Here is a 23534-nt window from a genome sequence, read left to right as displayed (position 1 = left end):
CTGGTGTCTGCACAGACGGATCCGCACCTATAATGCAAACGCTTAGATCCGTTCAGAACAGATCCGTTTGCATTACCATGAACAAAAAAAACAAAAAATAATAATTTTTATTTTATTTTTTTGTTCATTATAGTGCAAACGGATCCGTTTTGACTTTACATTGAAAGTCAATGGGGGACGGATCCGTTTGAAAATTGAGCCACAGTGTGTCAACTTCAAACGGATCCCCATTGACTTACATTGTAAGTCTGGACGGATCAGTTTGCCTCCGCACGGCCAGGCGCACACCCGAACGCTGCAAGCAGTGTTCAGGTGTCCGCCTGCTGAGCGGAGGCCAAACGCTGCCAGACTGATGCATTCTGAGCGGATCCGCATCCACTCAGAATGCATTAGGGCTGGACGGAAGCGTTCGGGGCCGCTTGTGAGAGCCTTCAAACGGAACTCACAAGCGGAGCCCCGAACGCAAGTGTGAAAGTAGCCATAGGCTGTTTTTTAACAGCTGTTTTCAGAATAATGATAGTCTTTTGGGTTATTCACACAGCAGGTTTTTTTTTTTGACGGCCAATGAATAACGGATGTAAATATATAACATATTTTATCTTGTGCTTTCCCTTTCCGCTATTGAGAGCCGTCAAAGGATCGCAATACCGGAGGAAAACACTTCCGTTTTGTCTCCATTCATTGTCAATGGAGAAAAAACTGAACTGAAGGGAATGGAGCGCACCAGAATGCACTCTGTTCCGTTGCAAGCAGCGTTTTTGAGTGCGTCCTGGGATGCGGAGCAAGATGGATCCGTCATGACCCACAATGCAAGTCAATGGGGACAGATCCGTTTTCTCTGACACAATAGAAAACGGATCCGTCCCCCATTGACTTTCAGTGGAGTTCATGACTGATCCATTTTGGCAATGTTACAGATAATACAACCGGATCCGTTCATAATGGATGCAGATGGTTGTATTATCATGACGGAAGCGGTTTTGCTGATCTGTGACGGGTCCCGCAAAAATGCAGATGTGAAAGTAGCCTAAAGCAGCTGATGTGAGGGAGTTTAGCATGTCGGACCCCCACTGATCAGATATTAATGACGTCCCCTGTTGATAAGTCATCCATATTATAATTGTGGACAACCCCTTTAACTCATGACTTTCTTGTATATCAGAAAAAATCTCTAAAATATGACTCCAATGTTAATAGACTAATAAGAGAAAGATGTTCTAGTATAAGAGGCTTTGAGATAAAATGTGGCATTATTTTGTATTTGGTAGTTAATAGTTTAATTATTGCTACCGATTATTAATTTTCATCTTAATTAGAATTGTTGAAGATAAAGCTGCCTGATAATCTTGTGCTGTGCCTGCAGTTGGAGCCATTATTTTCTCTAAGTGACTTGATATGCGCAGTTAATTAAATGCAGTGCTTTATATCCATTGTAAAGAGGATTGTACCCTCTTATCACATATTACTAGCGGTGCACCGGATCTTGTGTGGCAAGGACCACATTGTTTCAATATGCTTTACCTTTTTGATGTTGTCCTGTTGAGCATCTACTTATTAAGTAATTACTGTCTGTTTCTTGCAAGGAAGACAAGGTGCCTTTGTGACCAGGTTTATGTTGTCTTCCCTGTAAGCTGATTATTCAGCCTGCAGCTGAGGATAAGTGGGATGAGGTAGGAAACCAAAGAATTGTTGTGGTCACGCTTCTGGTTGGCCAGTGGCTTGTGGAGCCTGTGCTTAACCACAACTACCGTATATTGACTAACAGTAGCCGTGTTCCCAGGACCTTTCCCCAAAAAACTTCATGTCAGATTCATATCAAATTCAGCCACAAAAAAACTCTCCATCTGAAAATGGATGAATGTGGTGGTGTGGTATGGCCCAGTAGAGTGATAGTTGAGAAATAGAAGGCTTTCATGCAGGAGAGTATTTTTTTTCCATTTCTGTACTGCCGGGAAACCTTCTTTAGTAACTGAAATGTACATAGGTTAAAAAGTGGTGAACGATTTAGGCCTAAAAAAAATTAAAAATTAAAAATACAAAAAATAATGGAGCCCCACTTCACCCTCTGCTCTTCTCTCCACTTTCTACCCTCCCGGACATCTTTATGCCTCATGCAGGCACACATCTTTATGTCTGTGCCATTCTGTGGCCAATGACCTGCACATGCTCCAGAAGGATGAAACTGCTGGGCACAGATGGCTCAACAGAGATGTGCGCCTGCATGAGGCATAATGATCTCCAGGAGAGGAGGAATCTTGTTTTTTTGTCGGACTAAAAAGTCATGGAGTCAGTGAGTCTCATATCTTTCTAAAATGGCTGGCTACAGATGACTATTAATTATAGTTTACCAAAGTGCAGATAACTTTAGGTTTGGGGTTATGGAAATTATAGTGAAGTACATCAGACTGAGACTAGTGTTTCTTGGATATGTTCACTAGGAAGTACAGTATTTGTTGGCCCTCCTTCCAGCTTTTTTGTTGGTGACTGAGGGCATGCTGATTGACTAATGCCGGGTTCCACTGCCTGTGTTCTGATGTGTGACCGGCCATGCTGACTGCTCATTATTGCCTAGCTTTGCCATTAGCCCCTCAGCTGGCTGTGGTTACTTTGTTTCTAATACCGTATTATTAACTTTTATATTTAGATTATGAGCCTGGAGAACACATTGTATCAGTAAAATGTCTGCTATTATGGCCCAATACCGTTGAGCTAGGTCTGAAAATGCCATTTGCTATATGCATTTCCATGAAACTTCTAATGTTTACACAGAAATCATTGAACTCATTTCCATGCTTCACCATAAACTGTCTCATTTAGTAAATTAATAAGTGAGGCAGTGTCGATGTAGCGGCATGTTTATGAGCTCATCTCCCGTCTGGTGATTGCCTGATCATTATGGATTACAGTTTTTTGCATATTTTTATCAGCCTGATTTGTTTGGTGTGATATTGTTTTATTTGCCGCCTCATTTCCATGGTGTGGAGCAAATATCTCTTCCACAGCACATCTTCTCTCAACAGGGCTGTGGAGTGGGTAAGCCAAAGTTCTGACTCCAATTCCTGCATTTTATCACACTCCGACTGCTTCATAAATGGACAGTAATCTATGAATTTGTCTTCAGAAAAAGTTAGAAAATCTATATATGTATATATCCTGGAAATGCAGAGAATCATGTGCAATTCTAAATAGTAATAAAAGAAACCTGTAAAAAGTGAAGCTGTTATATTCAGTGCTGCGATAAAAGGGTTTTGTCGGAAAAAAGAAACTTGGGAACATTTCTGTGGCAGGCCTTTGATTCTTCAGAGGACCTGCAGCTACCAAACGGTTCCTTCAACCTTGGACATTTGACCCTGGGAGTGCAGCACTCCCAGGGTTTCTCCACTTAGATGCCGTGGTTACAATTAACCACGGCATCTGAAGGGTTAAATGTCCATAATCGGCGAACCGCTGATCATGGATCACAGCAGGAACCTGGTGGCTATGGCACCCACTTACTGTGGTCATCCCTAAGGTGTTAATGCTGTCTTTCTGTTCTGTCTAGCAGTTCTGACATGGCTGCAGGCATGCACAGTAATGAACTTCCTATTCTGGTCTTTAGAGGAGGAACAGCTTCAGGCATTGTAACTAAGGGCCTTGGAACAGCATGAAGATGGCTTGTATAAGGGAAAGGAGGAAACACAGGAGAGGGGAGAACTGATTATCTATCAGCACTAGAACATCCTGCTTATAACTGTTTATAGTATGAGGACAGGAGGCTAAACCATCACAATGATGTTAAAAAATAAGATTTTAGCCAATATATTCCTGTCAGGGGACCTACTGCTAACCTACCTATAGTGCGTGAACACTGTCCGATAGGTGCCGAAGTCCGACTCACAGCCAAACTCCCACATACCTCCAAAGTAAGATCACTAATACAATAAGAGGAGGCTGCAAGCCCCACCTATAGCAGGCCATGTGACACATGCTACCAGCTTCACACACTATAGGTAGGTAAGCGGTAGGTCCCGCGCTACACTACCTTGTGTGCGGGCTCCGATATGTTCCTGACAGGACTATATTGGCTAAAATGTCATTTTTTAACATCAGTGTGAGGGTTTAGCCTTGTATTGTCAGTTGCATACTATTGTGGTGCACCATTTGCAGTTATTTATTTACTCTTATATTTTCATCCACACATCATTTAATCTTGTGTAGGATATTTTTGTGGTACATGTGGTCCGCTGCCGACATCCTCCATTGTATGCATTTTTGCTGGGGATTGCCATTAACAACGGATCACATGTGGTGGATCTGCTCCCACGGTTCTAAATACGCTACAGTATTTGGGGTTTGAGCATTTCCTCCCAGTTAGGTCACTCTATTCTGTGATTTTTCTTATTAGGACAGGAGGGAACACAGGAGAGGTGGGAACTGATTATCTATCACCACTAGAACACCCTGCTTACCACTGTTTATAGTATAAGGACAGGAGAGAACACAGGAGAGGTGAACTAATTATCTATCACCATGAAAACACCCTGCTTATCACAATTTATAGTATTAGGACAGGAGAGAACACAGGAGAGGTGGGAACTGATTATCTATCACCACTAGAACACCCTGCTTATCACTGTTTATAGTATTAGGACAGGAGAGAACATAGGAGAGGTGAGAACTGATTATCTATCACCACTAGAACACCCTGCGTATTGCTGTTTATAGTATTAGGACAGGAGGGAACACAGTAGAGGTGGGAACTGATTATCTGTCACCACTAGAACACCCTGCTTATCACTGATTATAGTATAAGGGACAGGGGAGAACACAGGAGAGGTGAGAACTAATTATCTATCATTACTAGAACACCCTGTGTATCACTGTTTATAATATAAGGGACAGGGGAGAACAGAATTGCTCCAGAATTAAGCGGTAGCATAAGAAGAAATCTACTCAGTTACTTCAGCTGTGCCAGTATTTTGTGTGTGAATTATAAAATGCAGATCCTAGGAATCCTGTCCACTTTTTGAAAAAGTGTTGAGGGTGATGTAACCTAAATTGTACTGAAGAAGAGGTCTTTCCACCCTCGAAACGCGTTGCCTATCCTGCTAATAAAACTACCTACTTCACCCTACCAGTGATCCTTGTGAATATTTCCTCCAGACAAGTGCCGGAACAAGCGGTCCAAAAATCAGTTTTTACTGTTTCCAGTAAACTAAAAGGTTGCTACTTTTGGTGCAAAATACACCCCCCCATGTGTGAATTCAGCCTTAGGCCTCTTTCACACGATTATGACGGGTCAGGGTTTCATCCATGAAGATATCTGTTTGTCTGTTGTTTGCCCTCCATGTAGGGTTGTAGCTGGTATCGAATTATCGATACCCAATCAATACTTTGTACTGGTATCAATTACTGGGATTTGACATTTACCGATACTAGGCTGCGCTACTGGGCCATGTTCTACTCAGCAGCACTGGGGAGAAGGAGTCTCTCCCTCCCCCCTGTGCCCCTGCTGCCAATAAGAAGAGAGAGGTGGCGGAGGAGGAGAGGGGCTGTGGCCACTGCGCCACCAATAATGATAACTCACCCATTAATACAAATATAGGCGGCGGTAGCCGGCGGCAGAATCACATAGCCGGCACCCGACCTCTATGATAGATACCATAAAAAGGCAAGGTATGGGATAACATGTGCCGGCTCAGGATAACATGGTGAATGCCAAGAGCGGCAATATAAACAAAATCTCTGTTGTTGGCCAGATTTATATCGTTTATATCGCATATCGTCCTTGAAAACAGCTTCAAAATCTGTGAACACTTTGGGGTCAATTGATCTTTATTGAAATTTCTCAATGGTTTTGTTTTACAGGCTTCACTTTCAGTGTATCTGCAGACTGTTGCTTTCTATTTTACACTGAACCTGTCAGGGAGCAGCTCTGATGGCTGGATGTGTAGCTCTTATCTCTGAACTGTTGACAGCTCATAAGCACTCATTGTAGCAAAATCCTTATCAAACTGGTAAGAATATGGCTTAAATCGGTACCAATGAGCTGTCAGGAAATGCAGATTAAGGCTATTTTCACACTCGCGTTTTGGCTTTCCGTTTGTGAGATCCGTCATGGGCTCTCACAAGCGGTCCAAAACGGATCAGTTTTTCGCTAATGCATTCTGAATGGAGAAGGATCTGCTCAGAATGCATCAGTTTGCCTCCGATCAGTCTCCATTCCGCTCTGGAGGCGGACACCAAAACTTTGCCTGCAGCGTTTTGCTGTCCGCTTGCCGAAACTGAGCCAAACTGATCACACAATGTAACTGGCACACAATGTAAGTCAATGGGGACGGATCCGTTTTCTCTGACACAATCTGGCACAATAGAAAACTGATCTGCCTCCCATTGACTTTCAATGGAGTTCATGACAGATCCGTCTTGGCTATGTTACAGATAATACAACCTGATCAGTTCATGACAGATGCATGCGGTTGTATTATTGTAATGGATCCGTTTTTGCAGATCCATGATGCGAGTGAAAAAGTAGCCTAAGCCATCGGAGCAGCTCCCTGATGGATTCATTGTAAAGCAGAAGGCAGCAGTCTGCAGATACACAGGCCGGTTTACAATGGTGCAAGCGATTGTCAGGAAAGAAGGATTCCTTGAGGACAACTGCCTGCTTGAAAGTGAAGGCTGTAGAACAAAAACTGTTGAGAATTTTTAATAGCGGCCAATTGAAGAAAAAAAAAAGCCTTTTAACCACAGCACACGGCAGATGTGTCCTGTCTCTTCCCTTAGCTCATTGTTCCTGTTTCTTCCATTGCTGTCTCTAATAGATTGTGTCTCTTCAGGGTACAGCCACATGTGGCATTTACAGTGACAACAAAGTGAATATTAGATTTTTAAAAATCTCCCTGCGCAGAAACTGTCCGCAACGAATCCACACATCACTTTAAAGAGGACCTTTCACCTGTAAAAACAATGTGAACTATGTATACAGACATGTAGAGCGGCGCCCAGGGATCTCACTGCACTTACTATTATCGCCGGGCGCCGCTCCGTTCTCCCGCTATGCCCCCCGGTATCTTCGCTCTGTAAGTTATAGTAGGCGGTGTCTTCCCTTGTCCTGTGGGCGTCTCCTCCCCCTAGGCTGCAGTGCTGGCCAATCGCAGTGCAGAGCTCACAGCCTAGGAGGTTTTTTTCTCCCAGGCTGTGAGCTGTGCTCTGTGATTGGCCAGCGCTGCAGCCTAGGAGAAGGAGACGCCCACAGGACAAGGGCAGACACCGCCTACTATTCTACAGAGTGAAGATACCGGAGGGCGGGAGAACGGAGCGGCGCCCGGGGATAATAGTAAGTGCAGTGAGATCCCCGGGTGCCGCTCTACATGTCTGTATACTTAGTTCACATTGTTTTTACAGGTGAAAGGTCCTCTTTAAATGTGTTGTGGATTTTAAATCTGCAGCATGTCAATTTCTACAGTGGATTTCTGCCTCGTATTTTACTTTTTTGCAATATACAAGGTGAAATTTACTGCAAATCCACTTCAAAATATGCACGTACCTAATGCAAATCCATAGGATTTTGCACTAGAATTGTATCCTGTGTGGAAGTACCCTTTCTTTTTTATTTAATTAGATAAGATGGAGAGGGCTTTTTTTAAAATAACTAATTATTGGCACAATTTTCTATGAATCATGGCATTTGATATTGGTTATTCGAAGTTTGCTAGTGATAATTATTTTGAACAGAAGAAAAAAGGGTCTAAAGGCAAAAATGACCAACAATAGAGAATTCTTATATTAAAATGAATATCTTTTATGTTTAATAGATCCATCTAAAACCAGTCCAGATGAACATATTTGATAACAATCAGCTGCGGGCCCTGCAGCACTGTCTTGTCTCAGTCTTGAGTAAACAATGATTGCGGTAGATAATTTTGTATATAACTCATACGTATCATACCAACTGTACAGAGCTGTGGTGAAGATCTCAATAGTAAATGGCTCGTAAGTCTGGCATATACCGTATATTTAGATATTCAATATTCACTTCTGAAAATAGATGTTTAAAGAGGACCTGTCACCTCTCCGGAGATGCCTGGTTTAATAGCTTCATGCATTCCCCATGTAATAACATTTCTGGAACATCTACTCTTATGGCTCCATGTTGTGCCATCCCTTTATTATTTCTACTAGAAGTTATGAATGAGTTGGTAGCTGCTTGCTGTAAAGGTACAGATGGGTGTTACCAGTTGGGGGTGTTTCCCTACAGTCTGACACCAGCAGCACTGATTAGACAAAGTCAGACACACTGATGGTGACACCCAGCAGTGCCTTTACTGCAGACTGCTGGCAATTTATTTCTGAACTTCTAGCAGGAATAATACATGAATGGCACAACATAAAGGCATCAGAATAGATTCTCCAGAACTGTTATTACATGGGGCATGCAAGTCGTTACTAAAACAGACATGTCAGGAGAGGGGACATGTGTAGTTTCCACTCTGAAGCTAAGTGCTGGTCTCGCCATTCCTGGTAGCGTCCTGGTGTAGGAGGAACGCTCTAATACATGTGCCGTTCGTTAGCCTTGGCCTTGTTTTTTTTTAACTTATCATCAGAACTGGTAATTTATTTTTCACTTTTTATTCAGCTTACTTTCTCGTGTTCTTTTTTTTCTGTGAATATTCTATGTATACATCTATTACATTTTCTGTTGTTGGTCATTTTTGCCTTGAGAGTCTTAGCTTTTTTCTTCTAAGCGATTATTCCTTGTCTATAAGTGCACTCAGCAGTTGTATACCTATCCAACTGTTGGTTTCCATATTGTTTTTTTTTTTTCCATATAAATATTACCTTTCCATTCCATGATTTTTTTCACTTATTTTGTGTGGTAGCTTATAATCCCTCCATATTTCAAGATGTATTTTGTTTCTCCCTGTAAGTTCGTCTTCCATTTGTGCCTTACAGTGCAGTATAACTAGACTTTAATTTTACAGTTGTCTCTGTTTCCAAGCAATTTACAAGAAAACTCCATCTGTTTCATTTGATCTTTAATGCTTGCTTTGTGGCAGTTTTTATATTGCAATCTGTTCTTACAAATGCTTGGCTTTTGTGAATAATAAACAAGTTGCACATATATGCATAGAAGAAGTCTGGGAGATCTGAAGATGCTTAACCTTACACAACAGATGTTTTTCACAACTGAAGGGATATTCTGGTTTCAACAAACAAATGTTACTGTTTGTATAATGAAAAGTTATGCAATATCTCTGCTTGCAGTCATTCCATAGGAACTAGTGTTGAGCGAAGCGAGCTTCGGATGCTTCACCTGAAGTCACTTCGTTCGCAACTTCGGAATAAGACTATACGGAGATCTGTCTCCTAACAGTATTAGAATGTATGCGCTCTAATAAGCCAAAGTAAGTTATTTGCGAAGTCGAGTTCGGTTTTAAAGTGGTTTTCCACTTTAAAAATCAAGTGCCCAAGTTGTTCAACGAAGTCACGCTCGACTTCGTGAATAACTAACTTCGGCTCATTGGAGCCCATACATTCTAATACTGTACAGAGACTAATCTCCGTACAGTATTATTCAGAAGTTTTGAATGAAGCAACTTCGGATAAAGCATCAGGCGCTCGCTTCGCTCAACTCTAATAGGAACCTTGAGTTGACCTCCTTACAGTGCAGAACTCTGATTAAGACCTCATGCACTCGACTCTGTCCGTTTTGCGGTTCGGCAAAAATTCAACAAGAATAGAACGCGTTGTATAATATGTGGGACGGACATACGGCTGAAATCTATGGGCAGTCTATTTTATTTTTATTTTTTGCACGCCCTAAGGGTCCATCAATTCACACATCCGTATGTGTTTTGCAGATCCACAAAACACGGACACCGGCAATGTGCTTTCCGCATTTTGCGAACCGCACATCGCCGGCACTCTCATAGATGTGAATGGGATCTTGCAGCATGAGCATGGACTTCTGCAAGCTCTATTCAGATGGGACAGATCTGCAGTGTGTGAACATGTACTTATTGCATCTTACATAATTCTAGCGCAGATTTTTGGAGCAGTGCAGATGCCATCTGTTTGTGTGCCTTCAAGGTCGCGGTAGTAGATCCTCTGTGATTGCTCCGCTAGACGTGAGATTGACAGAGTACATCACTTCACCATGGACAGATTTTTGGCTCCTGAAAGTTAATTTTGAAGGTTCTTGAAAGTCTGCATGCCGAGATGTGTTTTTAAAAACCATAGAGCTCTTCATTATATAACAAATACTATATTTTTGTAGAGAGCTGAATCCCCAGAAACGAACCTGCTTGTGTTGTCATTGATCAGTGTGAGGGTATATCTAAGCATTACACTGTAGCTTGTTTCATGTCAGTGAATCCACTGATGCTCGTGTGCAGAGTAAAGACAGCGCTCCTGTTCTGTACTCTAGGCCTGCTTTTCCGTGTCCTAATTATACCTGACATCTGAAGTCCTTAGTTCTGCATTGTGCCGAGTGCCTGGTTAGTTTTTGAGAGATGTCACGTATGATATTGAGAATCCTGTATTGTTCATCAGTTTGTTCAGATTGCGTCTCTTGAATGAGTCTCTTTCTTCGTTCTTGGCTTTTCTAGGCACACATGATGGAAGGTGTAAATAGCTGGATGTGAGCACCGTATGGTTTTGTTTCTGCCCGTGTCCTGAAAGCTAGAACACACATGTCCACAGAACCATAGAAATATCCGTTTTCAAGTCAGATGCTACGATAACAACCATGACCGGGTTGTTATTGTTAGAAAATAGAGGACAGTACAGGGAGGGAGTAAAAGAAGAGAGAACTACAACTCCCAGCATATACAGGACGTTATTATGGAGCACCTGTGGATCTAACGGGAAGACGGGTAAAAGAGGAGAGAACTGCAACTCCCAGCATGTCCCGACTGTTATTTTGGTGCATCAGTGGACAGTATAGGGAGAGGGGTATAAGAGGAGAGAACTACAACTCCTAGCATGCCCAGACTATTACATTGGGAGGAAAATAATAGGAGAGAACTGAAACTCCCAGCATTTCTAGGATGTTATTATGAGCTATCACAGGCCATTACAGCCTATAGAGGAGGATAAACCACTAACCTCTCCTCCAGACACCGCTCACTGGTCTTTCACCACTTCTCCTCTGCACTGCTGAGCTCTTTTCCTGCACTGATCACATGATGATGACATCATTCAGGTCCTTTCCATCTGGTATCTTCTCCTCTGCACAGCTAACTTGCCATGGCTGGGCCCCCTCCCCCCACAGGCCCAATAGCAGATGGGCGACCTGCCTCCATTGGAAGTACAGTATGTATTAGCTCTCTCACTGATCCATTATAGCACTGTATGAGTGCTATAATGGACAAACCTGATTGTGCATGCAATTAGGGGTGACATGGTGTCATGACACCTTTAAATGCATGTGCAATTAATATTATTTATATTCTTACCTGGTAACAGATGCTATTGCGATCTGAGTCTTTGCTGGTAACAGATGCCTCGTGCGATCTGGACTTGTATGAAAACCTTTTCCTGATTGGAGAATAGTTCAACGGTCCTCACGTGAGTAACTATAAAAGGAAAGGATCGAACGGTTAATTGTCAGTTGGTGAGCAGCAAGCAAAGAAACCGGACCTGTGTAAGAAGTCTCCAGCATGGAAGAATTGCTTAAGCAGTTGATTTCTAAAGCAGCATCTTCTGGAGGTGAAGAGTGGCTAAGAAGATGCTTACAAGAAGACTCTTTAGGATCGAACGAAAATCCGGATAGGTCGTCTTCTGATTCTGCCTGCGCTGCCTTTCCCCTAAGGAGTGCAGAGCCGTCGACGTCTGACGTCACTAATAGGCGTCCTCTGGAAGAAGAAAAAGCTCCGCCTCTCACAGTGCCAGCTAAAAGATTCAGAAAAGAAAAAACAAGATTTTCACCATCTCAGCAATCGACCAAACGCAGGATAAAATTATCTGATGCGCAACGAGGCTCGAGAGCGTCCGACAAACATCGCAACCGACTTCAACAGTTTCTACTGCCAACTGCCAAGTCTGCTGCGAGATCTTCAACTGTAAAGCCTGCGACTGCGACACGAGACTCTTCAGCTGGTGAGATACTCAACACACATACACTCAATAGTGACTGTATTTCACAGGGCACTATACCAAATCAAGGAAACTGCATGGCATCTGATGTTATGTTTGATAGAGAAAAAATGCAGCTGTTCAATGACTTTATTTCTTTTCTATCAAAAAATGAAACACAAACTAGCGCTGAATCTGTCTGGTCTTTACATGAAAATGATTCTGTATTGGAAATGCCTATTTCTTTAGAAAACAGGGATAACTTTTCTAAAGCTGAAGATAGGTTAGAACCTCAGCTAATTCCACATTTAGATAACAGTGCTGGTATTAAAGAAATTTCTTTAAAAGATACTATGCCTTGCCAAATGTCGCCATTAGGTTTCCATCTATCACCACAGATCAAGGAAAAAATATGGAAAAGAGAATACGTGGATTTATTCTCTTTACTCCCTTCATCTAAAGATGTTAAAAATGATAAAAAGGAGGAAGAAGATAGGAAACGCAATATACAGAAATCCTTTTTAAATTGGGTACAAGCATTCTGTATCTACGCAGCAGTATTAGGAGAAAAACAGCCTGTACATTGCTGCGATTTATTTTATTACTTGGATAGCATATTAGAGGCTTTCAGGAATTTTGGAGGAACTGCTTGGATCAATTACGACGAATCCTATAGGCAAAAATTAGCTGTGTACCCTAATTTAGGTTGGGGAATGAAAGACGTGGGCCTATGGCTCAATTTAATGTTACCCCAAAGGAATTTTCTTTTTCGTACTCAACAAAGTAAAAAAGGACTGTGTTTCGCGTTCAACGAATCTGCATGTCGTTGGCAAAGTAATTGCAAATACAAACACGAATGCAGCTTCTGTTCAGGAAATCATTCCGCATCCAAATGTTTTAAAAAACACGGATTGCCGGTTAATACCAAAGACACAAATAGAGCAAGTGACTCCTTTAATTCTGCCAAAACTACTACATTATTTAAAACATTATCCAGACAAACAGAAGGCCCATCTTCTAATTAATGGCTTTTCTAATGGATTTTATGTACCAACTTTTTTAGGTCCGGGTTGTACTGTAGTAAAAAATGCTAAATCCGTCATTTTAAATAAATTCATTGTTCAAGAAAAAATCGATAAAGAAATTTCAGATAATAGAATAGCTGGTCCTTTTTTGTTTCCCCCTTTTCATAATTTTAGAATTTCTCCACTAGGTTTGGTCCCGAAAAAAGAAAATAATTCTTATCGTCTCATTCACAATCTGTCTTTTCCCAAAGATGGGTCTTTGAATGACACGATTAATAAAGAATGGTCCACAGTGCATTATGCAACATTAGATATGGCTTTATCTATGTTACGTAAGGCAGGCAGAAATGCTCAGCTGGCTAAAACAGATATCAAGTCAGCGTTTAGACTTTTACCTATCAATCCCGATGGATATAATTCCCTAGGTTTCCAATTTGATGGGAAATATTATTTCGATAAAGCTCTACCAATGGGGTTTTCACTTTCCTGTAATTATTTTGAAGCTTTTGCTACCTTTTTACAATGGATGGTTGAAAAGCATTATAACTCTGGATATACAATTCACTATCTGGATGACTTTTTATTCATAGGAAGGGATGGAACCGAAGATTGCATTAATCTGCTGAATACTTTTTGCGGAATTGCAGAATATTTTAATATTCCTTTAGCTAAAGAAAAAACTGTACTTCCAACTACGAATATTAAATTCCTTGGTATCTTTATTGATTCAGAAAAAATGGAATTTAAAATTCCAGAGGATAAATTATTCGCAACAAGGGTTCAGCTCATTAATATGTTATCTGCTAAGAAAACTTCACTCAAGCGATTGCAATCTGTTTTAGGTTCATTGAATTTTATTTCCAGGGTTATTCCTATGGGTAGAATTTTTTCTAAAAGATTATACGCTGCCACGGCTGGAGTTAAAAACCCATATGCTCACATACGATTATCATACCAATTAAAAGAGGATATTCGCATGTGGATAAATTTTCTTGAAAATTTCAATGGTCGTACGGTTTGGCAGGAGGAATTCGTAGACTCTGACTCTATCCATTTATTTACTGACGCAGCTATGTCAGTAGGTTATGGAGCATGTTTTGAGACTCATTGGTCAGCCAGTAGTTGGCCAATAGAATGGCAAGAAAAGCCTTTCATGAATAATATAAATTTTTTAGAGCTTGTTCCAGTTTTAATAGCTTTATCAATTTGGCATGAACATTTAAAAAACAGACAAATATTATTATTTTCGGATAACAAAGGAGTAGTATTTGCCATCAATTGTTTATCCGCACATTCTACTTATGTTATAGGTTTACTTAGATTTATAGTTTTAACTTGTCTGCAAAATAATATTTGGCTTAAAGCTAGATACATTGAAGGTAGGAATAATTCTATAGCAGACGCTTTGTCCCGACAGAACATGACACTATTCAGGGACCTCAAGCCAGATGCGGACAAAGAAGGAATAGCGTGTCCAACCCATCTTTGGGACTTGATGGTGAATTTATAAACAGGCTTCTACAAAATTCTTTAGCAAACAGTACATGGGCTGCATATTCAGCTGCATGGGCTAATTGGCGGCAATTTTGCTTGGTCAATAGATGGGAGGAAACCGATAATGATTATATGCACTTATTATTGTTCATTCAAAAATTATTTGAAAAAAAAAAAAAAAAAAGGGGGATTATATTCAAAAAATGATTTACGGCATTTCATTTTTTCAAAAAGTTCTTAATATTCCTCCTTTTTCTAATAATTTTTTAGCTAAACAGATCTTAAAAGGTGCGAAACGATTAAAAAGTACTTCTGTTAGAACTAAGCCATTATCTTTAAAAAATTTAGAAAATTTCGTATTATACTTACCAAAAATCTGTTCTTCCTTATATGAGAATGTTCTATTTAAAGCTGTATTCTTGCTGGCTTTTTTCGGAGCTTTCCGAATCAGCGAAATAACGGCAGCAAATAGAATTTCGGATGCCCCATTGCTCCTCAAGGATATACTCCTATATGAAAATAAAATAAAAATATTCATTAAAAAATCCAAAACGGATCAGCTGGGTAAAGGCGATTGGTGCAATTTGAATAAATATTCTTGCACAGAATTGTGCCCAGTCAGAGCTATGAAGGATTGGTTAAAAGTTAGAGGGGTAATTCCAGGTCCACTGTTTATTCACGTTGACAAATCTCCATTAACAAAATTTCAATTTAATTTTGTCTTAGCAAAATGTAAGTCTCATTTACAATTAGAGCAAGAAAAGATTTCTGCTCATTCATTTCGTGTAGGAGCAGCCACTTATGCTCATTCCTTGGGTTTGAAGGATAACGTAATAAAACGAATTGGAAGGTGGAAATCCAATAGATACCAACTGTATATTAGACCTGAATTATTATTTTAATATTTTGCAGATTTAAAGATCGTATGGATCCTAGGAAATCAGCTTGTTTCTTTGGCACGTGATCGTTCAACGATGCGTTTTAAATCGGATAATTTAGGTTTTGGCAATAAAGTGGTTGTGTTCTGGAGAGGTATTTCTGGTATTAGAATTCAGGAAATTTATTCGTTATGTTGTTCATTTTCTCTGACTTGGCCTATGCCTGATTTGATTATACTTCATATAGGTATGGATGACTTGGGCAGAACAAGCACTCATTTATTATTAAAGGATATGCAGGATACATTTAGTAAAATTCAAACTTTATTACCATATTCCCAGATAGCGTTCTCAGAAATTATTCCTAATTGGGATTGGAATTCGACTCAATTATCCTTTATGGAAAAGATAAGAATACGTATCAATAGGAATATTGAAAAGTATATGCAGTCACATAATAAGTTATCTTATAGACATATTGAATTAGAAGGGTTTACGGCAGGATTATACAATTTAGAAAAAGATTCATTGTCTGATCTGGGACTAGACATTTTCAATGTTGGATTGCAAAATTTGGTTGAAAAAGGCTGCGGTGTTAATTAGCCATCTAGCTTTGCTATTTGGCGTTGTGGGGTAATAGTCACTCTTCGAGTGGACTAGTTGGTTTTAATTATTTATATGGAGTAATAGTCACTCTTTGAGTGGACTAGGTGGAGTTAATATTTATTGAATTGGTTTAGCAGATTTATTTCTGTTTAAATATTTATTAAGTAACGTAAGTAACACCGTGGCCAATTTTATCCAACGAATAAAAGAAAGAAAATAAATAAAAATGATTAATTTTACTTTGAGTGTTGTATTTATTGGAAGTAAGTTGATGAATTGGTTACAATGGAGTTTATGACACCATGGACAAACCTGATTGTGCATGCAATTAGGGGTGACATGGTGTCATGACACCTTTAAATGCATGTGCAATTAATATTATTTATATTCTTACCTGGTAACAGATGCTATTGCGATCTGAGTCTTTGCTGGTAACAGATGCCTCGTGCGATCTGGACTTGTATGAAAACCTTTTCCTGATTGGAGAATAGTTCAACGGTCCTCACGTGAGTAACTATAAAAGGAAAGGATCGAACGGTTAATTGTCAGTTGGTGAGCAGCAAGCAAAGAAACCCCCTCCCCCCCATCCCCCTTTTTAAATATATGTCACGGTGTTAGCTTGGGGTAATAGTCACTCTTCGAGTGGACTAGTTGGTTTTAATTATTTATATGGAGTAATAGTCACTCTTTGAGTGGACTAGGTGGAGTTAATATTTATTGAATTGGTTTAGCAGATTTATTTCTGTTTAAATATTTATTAAGTAACGTAAGTAACACCGTGGCCAATTTTATCCAACGAATAAAAGAAAGAAAATAAATAAAAATGATTAATTTTACTTTGAGTGTTGTATTTATTGGAAGTAAGTTGATGAATTGGTTACAATGGAGTTTATGACACCATGGATCAGTAAGGATGCAGTCATGGAGGTATGACACTGCTGGACCACTCTGACTATGCTCTATAAGACACAGAAGCTTTTTAGCAATATTTTTGGTTTCTAAAGAAGTGTGTCTTATAGTCCAAAATGTGGGAAACTGTGAAGAGGCAGTGCTTGTCCAAGTGCTGTGGCCCCTTCAAACAGCTGATTGCAGGGCCGCCAGGAGCCAGACTACCACTGGTCATCCACTAGATATTGATGACTTATCCTTTCTCTCTGTGGTTTGGGCAGTCTCTAGAAAGAGTACCTTCTGCTCTGGTGGGTTCAGCCCAGCAATGTGTGGCCAGCCACGGTTAATTATCGGGGGCTTCCAAAAGCCAGACCAGCTGCTATTGGTTAACTGTAATGTAAATGTGGACCCTAAGGCCCCTTTCACATGGTGCAATGCGTGAGGTGAACGCATTGCACCCGCACTGAATTTGGACCCATTCACTTCAATGGGGCTGTGCAGATGAGCGGTGATTCTGTGCGTTGCGTGAAAATCGCAGCATGTTCTATATTCAGTGTTTTTCTTGCAACGCAGGCCCTATAGAAATTAATGGGGCGGTGTGAAAATCGCAAGCATCCGCAAACAAGAGCCCTGCCCCTTCGCTGTGACTGACAGCTGGCAGTTCGGCAAAGCCAGACGAACTGTCGTGCAAGAGCGCTGTCAATCACAGTGAAGGGGCAGGTAAGGGGCGTGGTTACCGTGACTTGAAGCAAGGACTTCAAGCCTGACAAGAGAAGCGCATCGGCAGGGGATTAAAGATCGTTTTTACAGTCTTTGCTTCAACTACCTGCAGGGAGAAAATGATTGTTACAAACACGCTGCTGGTACTCTCAGGTACTGCTGCCGGCTTGGGATGTTTTTAGGAGGTGACAGGTTCCCTTTAAAGAATGCTATTATTTTCCATTATAACCTTGTTATATCGGAAAATAATAAAATCTACAGAAGTGAAGAAGTCCGGGTTCGGGTCTGGGTACCACATTCCGTTTTTTCTCACGCGCATTGCAAAATGCATTGCACTCGCGCAGAAAACACTGACCAACGGAACGCGATCGTAGTCAAAACTGACGAAAATTGCGTGCCTACTCGCACGATTTACCCTGAACGCACATGCATCACATCCGACACTCACCCGCGACGCCCATGTGAAAGAGGCCTAAGTGCTGGTGGAGGAGGCAAACATTTCTATGACGCTGAGCACCGCCACGTTGGTCTTTAGAGGCACCTGCATGTTTATGGATTTTTGACGGATATACAGGCATTCATAGGTGTATCCACGTAGTGCCGCTGATCTTCCTTTCTCCTCTCATCCTTGGCTGTATTTCTATGTAGACTGCTGCATGCACACTATAGATGCATTGCTGTCTGTCTCTTCCTAGGATGATGAGTAAGGGAAGCATATTATTACTGTTTACTCTTGTGCTATACAGCAGGGGTGTAATGAGAAGGCACGTTTTAGGCTACTTTCACACTAGCGTTCGTCGGTCCGCTCGTGAGCTCCGTTTGAAGGAGCTCACGAGCAGACCCGAACGCAGCCGTCCAGCCCTGATGCAGTCTGAATGGAGCGGATCCGCTCAGACTGCATCAGTCTGGCGGCGTTCAGCCTCCGCTCCGCTCGCCTCCGCACGGACAGGCGGACAGCTGAACGCTGCTTACAATGTAAGTCAATGGGAACGGATCCGCTTGAAGATGTCACCAATTGACTCAATCTTCAAGCGGATCCGTCCCCCATTGACTTTACATTGAAAGTCTGAACGGATCCGCGCAGGCTACTTGCGCACTTGCGAATTTTTTTAAAGTTATTAATGCAGACGGATCCGTACTGAACGGAGCCTCCGTCTGCATTAATATGAGCGGATCCGTTCAGAACGGATCCGCCCGAACGCTAGTGTGAAAGTAGCCTAATGCTATAGCTTCGCGGCACACAGTTATCGCCGAGCTCTTTGATGTAGTGCAGCCAGCTCTAGCTGATTTACCAAGCATCATCACTTTAGTGCCATCACAACTTTGAGAAAGCTAGGAGTAAAGCAGAGACATGGTGTTCTGCTGAATCAGTATTTGGCATGAACAAGTGAAATCTGGCCACGAAGCATTAATTTCAATTCAATCATCTATTTCATTAAGAAGTTGGAAATGTTGTGTTTCACTCAGTCTAATCAACATGGACGTAGAATCCATCTTATTGATCGCTAGTAAGGTAGACCTGCTGCTGCTCTTTTGGATTAGCTGTTGTGTTTAATGTCTTACGTGCACTGTAATGTTATTAGTGTATTCTCCCATTTATAAAGATCTGTATTTTGCATTCATAATGACCTCCAACCCCTCTTTCTTTACTGCCCAACCTTTAATAATCTAATACTTTCCATCAAACTTGCATCCAAAATTATGAGAAAATCGTCTCATAGACTCCAAGAAGATAAAATAAAAAAGATGATGTTCCAAAACCAGACTTAAAGTGGTTTTCTGGTTATGTAAAGTTATCCCCTGTCCACAGATTAGAGGATAACTATTAGACCAGTGGGGGTCCCAGCGCTCGGACCCCCAACAATCATGAGAACATGGACCCCATACTCAGTGGAGCCCCCTGAAATGAATGGAGCGGCCAGTTGCACTCAGCCCTCTATTCATTTCTATGGGAGCGTTGTAGTAAGTAGCCCTTTATTAGACCATAGGCAATAATTCGCACCTTTCCCATTTCACCTGTCCACCTCGAAGGGATAACTATGATCAGTTTGAATATCGTAATAACGATGTCCGATACCACTGCTGTCACTTACAGACTTCTGGATATTATATAAGGCAGAATGTTCCGGGTTCATTTCATGGTAGTGTGCTTGTCAAATTCCAGAGTGGACAGAGGTCACAAAGAGTTGGCCACACAGGGTCACGTGGCAAGCAGGGGACCAGAGCAAAGTGAGCCACAGGAGACCTAACTGGGCAGTAGGCAGCAGGTAAGTTTCCTCCACAGGTCCAGCGGGATGGTAGGAGAGGGGGGTAGGGGCTACTGAAAAGGGTTTCAAAGCTGGATTTAAGGTGGCAAAAGCTGGAATATTTTTCTCCCATAAAAAGTTTGAGATTTTGTGGTGTGGGGGTTTACTTTAGAGGCCATTGCTGTAATAGCAAGCAGCTCTTCATGCAATGGCTTACTGAGTATGCAATAGACTTGGGTTTATACACAGCAGCCAATCTGATGAGACAGGAGGCGGGTCTCAGACTACCCCAGACTTCCTGTAGGCACTCAGTACTCACAGATCACAGCCCTGCTGTCATGGAGATGAGCCACATAGCAGCCATGATCTGCGGAAAGCAAAATGGGGTGTAATCTGACCCTGTAGGCACTGACTTCCATGTCATTGTTGAGTTTCTGACAGGACAGGGGGCATGAGTCCATGTGTCTGCTCCAGTTTTTTCATTCTGTTGTGAGTTTATTGGATTTCACCATAAGACTCTTTGTGCTCTTTTGCCCAAAGGGAGAAGACAGTCTGTTGTCTAAATCAAAGAAATTGGAAATGAGTCTGTAAAACTTAATTAAAAATGCACTGGGAAAACATGTACTATGTGTTTTCCTGAGATTACTACAGATAATGGCCTTTCTGAAATTCCCTGCCTTCTCATTTATTGCTAATAAAAGTAATGCGTATTCTGGGGCACGGTTCATTTATTAACTCACTCCTTTCCAATACTCAAATTGTATCTGTGTTTGACTGATGTCACATTGCAATATACTATACTGTACCTTGTAATATACTGTACACTGAAATATACTATACTGTACCTTGCAATATACTGTACACTGAAATATACTATACTGTACCTTGCAATATACTATGTACTATACTGTACCTTGCAATATACTGTACACTGAAATATACTATACTGTACCTTGTAATATATTATGTACTATACTGTACCTTGCAAAATACTGTATACTGAAATATACTATATACTCTACTGTACTTTGCAATATACTTTATTGTACCTTGTAATATACTATATACTATGCTGTACCTTGCAATATACTGTACACTGAAATATACGATATACTATACTGTACCTTGCAATATACTTTATTGTACCTTGTAATATACTATATACTATACTGTACCGTGCAATATACTGTGCACTGAAATATACGATATACTATACTGTACCTTGCAATATACTTTATTGTACCTTGTAATTTGCTATATACTATACTGTACCTTGCAATATACTGTACACTGAAATATACGATATACTATACTGTACCTTGCAATATACTTTATTGTACCTTGTAATACACTATACTGTACCTTGCAATATAATGTACACTGAAATATACGATATACTATACGGTACACTGAAATATTCTATACTGTACCTTGCAATATACTTTATTGTACCTTGTAATATACTATATACTATACTGTACCTTGCAATATGCTATACTGTACATTGCAATATACTATACTGTACCTGGCAATATAGTATACTGTATGCTGTACTACACATTGCAATATACTATATTGCACATCGTAATTTACTATACTATATACTGTACTGCACATTGCAGTGTACTATACTATATACTGTACTGCACATTGCAATGTATTATAATATATTGTACTGAACATTGCAGTGTACTAGACTATATACTGTACTGCACATTGTAATGTATTATAATACATTGTACTGTACATTGCAGTGTACTATACTGTATACTGTACTGCACATTGTAATGTATTATAATATCTTGTACTTCACATTGCAGTGTACTATACTATATACTATACTGTACATTTCAATATACTATACTGTATACTGTATTACAATACTGTGTACTGTACTGCACATTGTAATGTACTATATACTGCACTGCACATTGTAATGTACTGTAATGTACTGTGTACTGCACTGCACATTGTAATGTACTATGTACTGTACTGCACATTGTAATGTACTGTGTACTGCACATTGTAATGTACTATGTACTGTACTGCACATTGTAATGTACTGTGTACTGCACATTGTAATGTACTATATACTGCAATGCACATTGTAATGTACCGTATACTGCACTGCACATTGTAATGTACTATATACTGCACATTGTAATGTACTGTGTACTGCACATTGTAATGTACTGTATACTGCACTGCACATTGTAATGTACTGTGTACTGCACATTGTAATGTACTATATACTGTACTGCACATTGTAATGTACCGTATACCTTACTGCACATTGTAATGTACTATATACTGCACATTGTAATGTACCGTATACTGCACTGCACATTGTAATGTACTATATACTGCACATTGTAATGTACTATATACTGTACTGCACAATGTAATGTACTATATACTGCACATTGTAATGTACTATGTACTGTACTGCACATTGTAATGTACTATATACTGCACTGCACAATGTAACGTACTATATACTGCACATTGTAATGTACTATGTACTGTACTGCACATTGTATTGTGTACTGCACTGCACATTGTAATGTACTATATACTGCACTGCACAATGTAACATACTATATACTGCACATTGTAATGTACTGTATACTGTACTGCACATTGTAATGTACTGTATACTGTACTGCACATTGTAATGTACTGTATACTGCACTGCACATTGTAATGTACTGTATACTGCACTGCACATTGTAATGTACTGTATACTGCACTGCATATTATAATGTACTGTATACTGCACTGCACATTGTAATGTACTGTATTCTGTACTGCATATTGTAATGTACTGTACTGCACATTGTAACATACTGTATACTGTACTGCATATTGTAATATACTGTACTGCATATTGTAATTGACTGTGTACTGTACTGCACATTGTAATGTACTGTAAACTACTGCACATTGTAATGTACTGTATACTGCACTGCATATTACGTACTGTATACTGCACTGCATATTGTAATGTACTGTATACTGTACTGCACATTGTAATGTACTATATACTGCAATGCACATTGTAATGTACCGTATACTGCACTGCACATTGTAATGTACTATATACTGCACATTGTAATGTACTGTGTACTGCACATTGTAATGTACTGTATACTGCACTGCACATTGTAATGTACTGTGTACTGCACATTGTAATGTACTATATACTGTACTGCACATTGTAATGTACCGTATACCTTACTGCACATTGTAATGTACTATATACTGCACATTGTAATGTACCGTATACTGCACTGCACATTGTAATGTACTATATACTGCACATTGTAATGTACTATATACTGTACTGCACAATGTAATGTACTATATACTGCACATTGTAATGTACTATGTACTGTACTGCACATTGTAATGTACTATATACTGCACTGCACAATGTAACGTACTATATACTGCACATTGTAATGTACTATGTACTGTACTGCACATTGTATTGTGTACTGCACTGCACATTGTAATGTACTATATACTGCACTGCACAATGTAACATACTATATACTGCACATTGTAATGTACTGTATACTGTACTGCACATTGTAATGTACTGTATACTGTACTGCACA

At 40.2% G+C, this 23534-nt stretch overlaps 2 protein-coding genes across 2 annotated transcripts in view; both read left to right on the top strand.

The window, feature by feature from the left end:
• The window catches only part of TMTC2 (transmembrane O-mannosyltransferase targeting cadherins 2), a 289642-nt gene that overhangs the window by 19814 nt on the left and 246294 nt on the right, over positions 1-23534 (top strand). The gene's annotated exons all lie outside the window — the stretch shown is intronic.
• Positions 11537-16679, top strand: LOC122928068. The gene is made up of 2 exons (XM_044280548.1): positions 11537-12081; positions 15489-16679. The coding sequence occupies exons 1-2, from the start codon at positions 11643-11645 to the stop codon at positions 16055-16057; spliced, it is 1008 nt and encodes a 335-aa protein (XP_044136483.1). The 5' UTR covers positions 11537-11642; the 3' UTR covers positions 16058-16679.

The sequence above is a fragment of the Bufo gargarizans genome, chromosome 2, assembly GCF_014858855.1.
Source record: "Bufo gargarizans isolate SCDJY-AF-19 chromosome 2, ASM1485885v1, whole genome shotgun sequence".
Lineage (NCBI taxonomy): Eukaryota > Metazoa > Chordata > Amphibia > Anura > Bufonidae > Bufo > Bufo gargarizans.
The sequence above is the reverse complement of the archived record's forward strand: the minus strand, read 5'-3'. Positions and strand labels throughout refer to the sequence as shown.